The sequence below is a fragment of the Amyelois transitella genome, chromosome 10 (genome assembly GCF_032362555.1).
Source record: "Amyelois transitella isolate CPQ chromosome 10, ilAmyTran1.1, whole genome shotgun sequence".
Taxonomy (NCBI): Eukaryota; Metazoa; Arthropoda; class Insecta; order Lepidoptera; family Pyralidae; genus Amyelois; species Amyelois transitella.
The window spans coordinates 7,604,260-7,614,329 of record NC_083513.1 but is presented as its reverse complement, the minus strand read 5'-3'; the positions used below and the strand labels follow the sequence as shown (position 1 = coordinate 7,614,329).

General features: G+C 36.5%; 1 protein-coding gene across 1 annotated transcript; it reads right to left on the bottom strand.

Annotated features, from left to right (window-relative positions):
• Positions 1–2,070: 2,070 nt before the first annotated feature.
• On the bottom strand, positions 2,071–8,970 carry LOC106136380 (NADP-dependent malic enzyme). Its single transcript, XM_060946263.1, has 12 exons — positions 8,887–8,970; positions 8,296–8,454; positions 7,926–8,107; positions 6,483–6,663; positions 5,882–6,010; positions 5,189–5,371; positions 4,625–4,847; positions 4,221–4,363; positions 3,743–3,913; positions 2,804–2,953; positions 2,329–2,555; positions 2,071–2,104 (listed from the first exon to the last, which is right to left on the bottom strand). The coding sequence occupies exons 1-12, from the start codon at positions 8,968–8,970 to the stop codon at positions 2,071–2,073; spliced, it is 1,866 nt and encodes a 621-aa protein (XP_060802246.1).
• Between the last annotated feature and the right edge of the window lie 1,100 nt (positions 8,971–10,070).

Sequence of the window (10,070 nt, the reverse complement as noted above, 5' to 3'; positions counted from 1 at the left end):
ATCGCACGACCGTCGATTTTCGAGCAAACTCGAAACTAGCATGTTCATTATTAGCAATGTTTCGACCCACGTACCACTAAGTAGCAATTGCTCAAAAGTAGCATGCTTTCATGCTACTAACTAGCATGTGTAACTGTACCATAAGAGAGAGGTGGAGTTCATTGGGGGAGGCCTGTGTTCAGCAGTGGACGACCTACGGCTAATATGATGTTGGTGATGATGATATGGGCAGCAAAATATTACTTCAGTGGTCACACACGAGCCTCTTCTTTATGCCTGACGGGGAAGACAGAGCCCATAGTCACAAGACACTCACTGATAAGAATAAAGTTGGATGATCTGATAAAAAAAAATGATAAATAAATTTTCTGTTTTGATGAATAAGATATTTGTTAAAGACTAGGGTGCATTCTAAGTTTACTAGTAAAACCTTAATTTGGAAAGCGAATTCTAACTGCAAATTACTTTATTTAATGAGAATAAAGCAGACGTTAGAGCCAAAATAAGTCTCATACACAAATTGGAAACAACATGGAAATAGTCATAAATGGAAATAGTACTCACAAAAACTCAAACGAAACTGCAATAATTGTTTTAATTGAGCACAAACAGAACTTTTCCACGGAAAACGCAGTGTAGGAAATTTATTTAGTTGCGCGAATGTGCAGAATACGGCAAACGAAAAAGTCTATAACCAAATCTGTTTTGTCAGTTTAAGTATAGAACTTTTCAATGTTGTTTATTACTTTCTGCCCATGATTTAAATGCGTAAATGAATGCCTACTTCCCTACTAATATTGCAAATGCGAAATTAAATATGTCTGTTTGTCTGTCTGTTACGCTTTCACGCATAAACTGAAGCAATTTTCATGAAATCCGGTACAGAGATAGAGTTGACCCTGAGGAAGGACATACACATACATTTATTGCGAAAATCAATCACGCGGACGAAGTCGCAAGTAAAAATAAAAACAAGTAGCCGAGACAGAAGTGAATGGCAAATCAAAATTTATTAAAGAGACTGTCACTTAAATAATTTTACAATAAATTACTTATAAACCAGATGTATCTAGCAAAACGTAGGTAAAAATACTCAAAAATACACTACCGAGGCTGTCAAGTGTACCAGTAACATATAAACCTGAAATAAATATAGAGTAAGTATTACACACAGCTGAACTTTTGGTAGATTTTGTAATCAGGTGATTTTGGACCATTCCAGATGCATCCTAGTTACTACGGTCGACCTAATCAATCATCCTCCTCAAAATAATACCTTCAACATACAAGCCACTATATCATTGAAGCCACAGTAATTGACATATAAGGTATAAGAAATTTGGAAAGAAATGTTTTAAAATAATCCTTATTACAGTCAATTTATGCCGAGCCCAAGACATTGTAATCAGAATCTTTGGCATCAGCCGCCGCAGAATACCGCGTGCGACGCCGTTTTCATCGCGCGAAAAGCTATCGCTGTCCCGTTTCACGTCATAATAATAAAAAGTGGACAGAGGTAGTTTTTCGCGCGATAAAAACGGCGACGCGCTTGCCATACTACGAGGGCTGATTTTCTAAGTTCTTGAATATATCTGATCTTATATTCAGGGTCTATCTCGAATATCTCAATCTGCAACAACCTCCTGGCGTTTGAACCAGTTGCGTCACCACTAGGAACATCTTTAGGAGACAAGGGTCCATCATTGACCAAGATCTAGGATAAGTAATTCAGATAATTACACGATCGGTACTAGTCTGATCTTTTAACAACTTAAACCAGCTTGGATCATTATTTTTGGACTAGACGAAAACTTCATTTCCTTAGTCGTCTCTTATGATATAAACAGGGAAATACCAGGCTAAAATCGAACGAACAGCCAATGCAATTTTTCATCTCACTAGGTACTAAGTTTAAGCATTTTTTTTTGTTGACCCTCGCTTAGACTTACCACGGCACATTTAGATACCTAACAAAAAAAGGCTACGATACTTACGAGTGATGTAAATATTGATGTTATTACTAATCGTTTAAATCTTAAAAAATAAAATGCTTTAAGCAATAGTAAGTCTCTACGATTTTGGTACTTTCGCCTTGGGTTTGGCCCTGTAATCAAAGAAAAATTTTGACATTAGTAATTCTTTTACGTACAATAAGTACTCTTTATAATCTAAAGGCACGTGGGACATAACGCGATGCAAATTTATCGCAAAGTTGCGCGTATACGTTGTGTTGTGTGGATGTGGACTGCTTCATACAATTTCATACGTTTGTTCCCATCGCATTAAGTCGTACCGCGTCAATAGACTTTGAGAACTTTGTATACTTACACAAATCCCTTAGCAATTTCATCGTAAGACTTTACGGGCAACGGCGGTTCTATCTCCGGATAGTCGAAGAATTTCGGCAATATACTTTCATACTTTAAAGAATAAATATGTTTCTGTATAAAGGACTTCAAATCTGGAGGCTTAGGATGGACTGTGGCTAGATCTGTGGTGGAAAAATTACTTAATAAATTCCTAGCTACCCTATCTTCTGAGAATAATTTGAATATCTGATACCGTAAATGTTCTTTTAACGTTGATTTAAAAGATCATCAATATTTTTTAAATAAACAGTTCATTCTTCTCAATTGCGCTTTCGTAGCGGTAGTAGACTTAATCATAAGTTGTGTTGAAGTCACTTAGTAATACCTTCTATTCAATTTTCAGTGGTTTGGCCTAACAAGACCTACCGATGGATTGTACATAAGTGGTGACACATAAAAGCAAAAGGTTGAAAGAAAGCAGAAAAATTATCTACAAGCAAAACCAGAAAACACCGCTTAACTTTTGAGAAGGCGTGCTCTGCCACTTCAACAGCTATGTCCAACGACACATCTTTGACTTCCTTCAAAGGCGGATAAATACGACCGATCTCCAGGTCCTGCTCTTTAACCAGTTCAGCCAGGGTCTAAATTCAATATAATTAATTATAAACATGGTCAGGTTAATTATAGCTAGAAGTTGGTTAGGTTAACTATAACTAGATACCCATCACCGCTTATCTTCCGACAATTAAATTTAGAAGACTTATCATATCTATGTCTTTTGCCAACAAAACACATTTGCATATAAAAAAAAAACTATAACTAGAAGGGCGCACAGAGGGATTTCAGCGTCTAGGCTGTTAACTATCTAGTTAACAGCCTAGACGCTGAAATAGACTTATCATATCTATGTCTTTTGCCAACAAAACACATTTGCATATAAAAAAAAAAACTATAACTAGAAGGGCGCACAGAGGGATTTCAGCGTCTAGGCTGTTAACTAGATGCCAGGAGTCCCACACTCTCCCAGGTGAAGACTCGGGGGGTCGTCCGTCAACAAGATTTTCCCTTCGATAACAAAAAAAGGTAGGTATCATATGTAAGCGAAAACTTCATACGTTTGATGAAAAGCAACAAGCTTCTCTTTTATTGTCCACGCCCGTTACCTAAGTATAAATTGTATCATCAATCAACTCAATCAACTAGCGTACCTACGCCCTAGGTTCAATCCGCGTGAAACGAAATAAACCACTAATTACGTTCCCGTGTAAATTTCTGAGAATCATTTACCTACAAATGACACATTGTAAACGTTAATATTTTCGCAATTTCATGATTAGATATTATTTAAGTAATTTTTATGAAAAAAACAAATTATCCATTGTGATTTTTCAACTTGCAAAAAAGGTTAATTTTCTATGTACATAACTTACCCTGGCAGCAACCAAAAACATAGAATCGGTGACGGTATGACAACAGCAGGCGATCACGCCCAGGGCTACCCCAGGGAAGATGTAGGAGTTGTTCCCCTGGCCTGTCTTGTATTCCTTGCCACCATACTGCACTGGAGGGAAAGGAGATCCAGACGCGAATATACATCGACCCTGAGTGAAAAATATCAAGTTATTTTAACCCCCCATTTAGGGGTTTGTACCGGTTTTATGTTATATGGCGCTGGTTATCATAGAAATTGTTGATCACTAATTTAAATACAGTTTTGTTTACCATTACAATAGCATCAGACTGAGTGTCTACCTTTTTTTTGACAAAATCATAGTCAAAAGTACTGATTTAAAAAACCAAAATAAAATTCGGCATTTCCTAGCGAAATTAACTAAAAGGTGAATTTGCGTTATTCCTGAGTTAAAGTACTGAGTTCTATAAAATTATATGTGTAATAATTTGACTTACCTCAGTATTATCATATGCGGCTTGTGCTGTGCACTCGGCTTTGCTCGTCGGATTCGAAAGAGCGAAGACTATAGGTCTTTCAGCATTTTTCGCCATTTGTTTCAATATGGCCGGCGTAAACAACCCTCCAACAGTCGAGCATCCTAAATCATAATTTTTGTTACATGTCAATTTTGTTTTTCCAAACTTTACACCCATACTCACATTATGAAGAGATATAGAATATTTGTAGTTTGTTTTGTAACTAAATTTATAATATTCGATACACAGATAGTAAAAACCTTCAGAACTAACATAGGTTAAGTTCTTTTCTCACGGAAATTTCTTGAGCGTGGCAAATAGTAGAAAAGAAGTTTCTTTATTCAAAATCAAGCATGACTGGCCGAAAACAAAAAAAAACTTACCAATAATACATGTAGCCTTCAGTTTGGTCACCACTGCTTCAAAACTCTTTTCGGGCTCCAAATCTTTACCGAAAGCGGTTGCGTGCGCTGGCACGCCCCCTGGCCGCTTTGAGGTAAGTAATCCTTCAACATCATGCATGAAGATTTTCCCTTGAGCCTCTTTTTCCGACACACCCTCGTCTACCATAGCAGCTACCATTAAGTGTGCTATGCCAGTAGCTGCCTACGAAACGAATCAATATTATTGTTAACAATAAAAAGTACTTGATCCATTAATTACCTGCTGCCCACGACTTCGTACGTCGTAAAACGAAATCGAAGTTGGAACAAGCGGAACACATCTGAGATGACAGCATTCAAATTGGGAGCAATAGTATTGCCGTGATGCGAGTTCAAACATACAAAGGAATTAAAATTCTTAAAGTCAAATTTTTGTCAGTCATATAAAGATTTTTTCCAAGAAATTAAATATTAAGTATAGACATCGGTCAGTTATAATTTTACTATATTGTATAGATCTTAACAATGTAAACACGCAAATATTATAATGTTGATTATATTCACCGAGCCGGCTCCAAGAAAAATGGTGATGTTTTCGCTCATTTTTTTCTTCGTGATTCTTCGTGCTGCCAGCAAACCCGACACCACTACGCTGGCTGTTCCTTGAATATCGTCGTTGAAAGTGCAGTATTTATTCTTGTACCTTTCAAGTAGTGGACCGGCATTTTCCAGGGCGAAATCTTCGAACTGAAAAAATATTTCTCTCTTAATATGAGGAAGATAAATTTGCTAGAATTATATCGGTCATATAGACGTTTATTCCACGGGAAAAGTATTTTTACAGTGATTATTTTTTATGTTTAAATTGGTTTACAAAAGACATTTCAATAAAATCAGGAAACAAACAAATTTTGCATTCAAACATTGAAGTAAAATTGCAATTGAAAAAATAAATTCTTCTAAAAATGACTTGCAAATCCTTATCTAATCATCCTATTATAGCATTTTACTCGAAAACCAAAACATTATTGGCATGTTGTCTTGAAAAATCACTAGATATAAGTACTTTTAAATATCTACTTATAAGGAGTGGAAACAGTCCCCGTAGCATGCCATGCGCGGCGACGTTTTTATCGCCCGATCAACTATCGCTTTCCCGTTTCATGTCATAATAAAAAGCGAAACAGCGATCGTTTTTCGCGCGATAAAAACGTCATCCCGCCTGTCATGCTACCGAGGCAACCCTGTAATACTCACTTGCAAAAGCGTGTTACGCCCGTACCTCATGACACATGCATTCATAAACTCGTCAAGTAGTTCAGCGTATTCTTCACCTCTAACTCGGTTTTGCCTCAAACCAATGTAAAGTGGGTCTTCGAGGAGACTCTAGAAATCAAAAGGCTTGGTCATGTTTAAATGAATATAAAAAAAAACGTAGTTGTCTCTACTATCTCTCGTCCTATCTTTTAGTCTCTCATCTTCATGTGTTCCTAATTGCACCCGGAAGCTTTGTGGTTGGGGTGCTTCTTTCTGACTTTTATATCTATACTATCTAGATTCTATCTAATATTTTAAATGTAACATTTTAATTTATGTGTGATTAATGTGTTATTTTTTTTATAAAGGTAAGTTAACAACTAGAGAGCGACATATATATTCTCAATATATCTTATTTCCAGGAAAAACCAAGTAAAATACCAAACAAAACGATTACCACGAATTCTTCGTAAGACTGCCATTGTAAGTATTATTTTTTCCTCAACATTTGGCTTATAGCCTATATTATCATTTATATACACAAGCCTAAAAGAGATTAATCTGCAGGCGACTAAGTACCTACACGCAAACTCTTACGCACCTTATTATTAGTTCCCACGTCAAGCATGATAGGTAAGCACTGATGCGGGGGAATTCCCGCCAGTGCTGTGTACAACGCCAACTTGCCCACAGAAATTCCCATGCCATAAGCTCCGAGATCGCCTAGACCTAGGATACGTTCCCCGTCCGTGAATACTATCGCTCGCACGTCATTTTCAGGCCTATTAAATTAAAAATTAATATCATTACCTTTATTCATCATTTATATCATCAGCGGAGGAGTTACAGGAGATGGTAAACTGTATGCATGAAGCTTTAAAAGAGAAAGGAATGAAAGTGAACGTAAGTAAAACTAAAACACTGGTTTTTGAAATGGAGAAAGAAATGACAGCATGTAATATTTTGATTGGAGGAGAAAAAGTGGAGCAAGTGAAAGAGTTTGTATATCTAGGATCAAAGTTTACATCAGATGGCAAGTATGATAGTGATATTGAAAGGAGAGTGAACGCGGGGAACATGGTGAATGGAGCTTTGCATGCCTTTATGAGCAGTCAGAAACTATCCAAAAAGGCTCGACTGGCTGTGCACAGGGGCGTGTTGGTCCCGACATTAATGTATGGGAGTGAAAGTTGGGTATGGCAAAAGAAGCATGAAAGCAGAATAAATGCAGTGGAAATGAGAGCGTTAAGGAGTATGATGGGTGTGAAATTGAGTGACAGGATAAGGAACAGCGTGATAAGGGAATGTTGTGATGTGAAAGAAGATGTAGTTACAGGAATAGAAAAGGGTATGTTAAGATGGTTCGGTCATGTGGAGAGGATGAATGAAAGCAGGTTGACTAAGCAGATATACAAGGAGAGTGTGGAGGGAAAGGTCGGAGTGGGAAGACCTAGACGAACGTATCTTGATCAAATTAAGGACGTCCTGGTAAAGGGTCAGGTCAAAAGTACCCGAAACCGCCGAGCTTGTATGAAGAGAGTTATGAATGTGGACGAAGCGAAAGAAGTATGCAGAGATCGTGGCAAGTGGAAAGAGGTAGTCTCTGCCTACCCCTCCGGGAAAGAGGCGTGATTTTATGTATGTATGTATGTATGTATTGATTTAAAATGAATTAACAAGATACCCACAAGTTATCAAAAAAACAAATTTAAAATTTATAAATTGTCCGACACGAATCATTTTGGCATACTATCTTTGTAGTATTCTACTGATTAAGCCATGCGGCTTTAACAAACTCTAATGATCGATCACCTGCCAAGTAATAACAACGACCGAGTTACCAGTTTTGACGTAGTTTCTCCAACATAAGCTAAAATGCAAAGCAACGACTCGTCCCACCGTTATAATGCTAAGCTCCAAGAACTTATGCACACATGTGCCAATCTACCAAGGACACATGCACTCAACAAACCGTGGTCAACCAGCACAGATTATGTGCAACATATATGAACATAGACTGGGAATTAATAAATGATTAACTAACCAATTCTTCATAATATTATAGACATGTCCCCTATCATGTATTGTTATAAACAATCCTCGAGGTCTTTTATACGTTATACCAAATTTCTGACAGGCCAAACCCACTGTAGGCGTGTAAACTATTGGAAGATACTTCTCAATGTCACTTGCTAAAAGATTAAAGTATAGCTTCTCATTGGTATCCTAAAACAAGCATTTCATTTGATTTGTTATGTAATAAATTGTATAAAATATCAAGAATAAAAAAATATCGCACATAGGTACAAAAGCCATGGATACAAAAATGTTTAATTTTCTTTATATTTATATTGTATGTTTTACTCTTATGGTGCAATGAAGTGTTTTATCTAGTTTACATATAAGTATCTCACCCTTAACTCAACCAAGAACATATATTTGTTCAAGTCATCCAAATATCTGTCTAAGGAAATTGTCATAATGGATACTTGCTGCTCCAAAGTAGTAACTTTAGCCGCTAACAGACCTTGCAGGCCTAAGGCTTGACGCTCGTGTAAGGTGAACGCGAGGCCCTAGGAATAAAATAAAATTTAAGCATATCTAAGTTGCAACATTCCATAAATATGTACACCTATGTGTGTTGAAATTCGGAGGCATTTCAAAATCTTTAGGTCCTTCATCATCCCGCGCATATTCGTACTACCTAATATTATAAAAATGACGATTTTTGTATCTATTATTTTTTGCAATGAAAAAATTACAAAAACTTCTGGACAGCAGATTGTTATGAAATTTGGAGGACAGGAATTAGCCACTCTCTGGAAAATCTCACGAGGGCGAAGCACCGCGCACAAATTTAGTCTATCATATATGTAGGTATCTCTTACCTTCTAAACAGAAAATTTATCTTAATCCTCCTCAAATAAGTATGTGTAATTAAATTGAATGAAATTTTTCCGTAACAAAAAGCAAAGATAATATAAGAAACATCAGATAAAATATACCTTGTTCAATTGTGGATCCCTAATGTGATCCAAACCTCTTATCAGGTTTGCAATCAAATTGCCGCTTTTTGGTGCGTCATGCATTTCTAAGGCCTTGCTCAATTCCCAAATTGCAGTTATACCGAGAGGAACTTTTCTGTGACATGCTTTACGTGAATGTCTACAAAAAAAAATCGAATTAGTAATACTTCTAAACGAAGTATTCCATAGAAATTAAAGGCCTAAAACTGCCTGCCTGTCGTGAATTAATGTCTCGTATCGCACAGACGTGCAGCTCTGAAAATGCGACGGGAATAACTTCATCATGACCTTTGGTTGCAGGGAATTACAATTGATCAAGGAGAAAAACTTCGGGAGGGTTATCTGATGTGGACTTATTAGTTGACGATAACCATGATTCCATGGGAAAGACCTTTATTATAAACCCCAAGTTATGCTTAAGTGGTAAACATAATTAGGTACTTACAAAATAGTTTTACTAAATACAGAAAACATCTTCTAAAACATGTGCAAAAGTATCAATTTAGTAAAATTAACATTGCAATACAAAATTATTAGTGATAACATACGACAGATGTCAACATCATGCATACAAAAGAGAATTTATTTCAAAATACATTAAGTAGGTATATAGTATCTCGTACCACAAGTCACGAACTTACTTCGAGGCGAACCCAACTAACCCAAATATAAATATATATTAATTTACTTGAAAGATATAAGCATAAAATCGATATAGGATTATTTATAAGTCCAATAGAAGCCAATAATGTGATTTATATAATTTCTGTCTGTACGTTTGCGTTCGCATCACACGCGAAAACTATTGTTGATTTTATAACGGTTTTCATAACTCAAATGTGACTTGATTAAACTTAAAAACAGGTATACGAAAAATCTACCCGCCCCCACACCGGGGGTCAGCTTTTATGTCTCGTGATTGTGAGTTTTTATGGCGAAAGAAATCGCGAGCAACAACTAGTAGATACACTCGAAAACCATATCTTCTTCTGCCACTTCGTTCGATATTTAATTTAATTGCTCTATGATATAAGAGGAAGATTTATAATGTTACTACGAGGTATACATTTCAAAAAAACTGCATCAAAATCCGTTGCGTAGTTTGAAAGATCTAAGCATACATACATACAAGGACAGACACGGGAAGCGACTTTGCTTTATAC

Coding starts and splice junctions, on each gene's coding strand:
- LOC106136380 (XM_060946263.1), bottom strand. CDS start 8,970: ATGCATGACGCACCAAAAAGCGGCAATTTGATTGCAAACCTGATAAGA. Junction 8,455..8,886: donor GGGATCCACAATTGAACAAG/GTATATTTTATC, acceptor TTTTATTCCTAG/GGCCTCGCGTTCACCTTACA. Junction 4,364..4,624: donor GAAGGCTACATGTATTATTG/GTAAGTTTTTTT, acceptor ATTATGATTTAG/GATGCTCGACTGTTGGAGGG.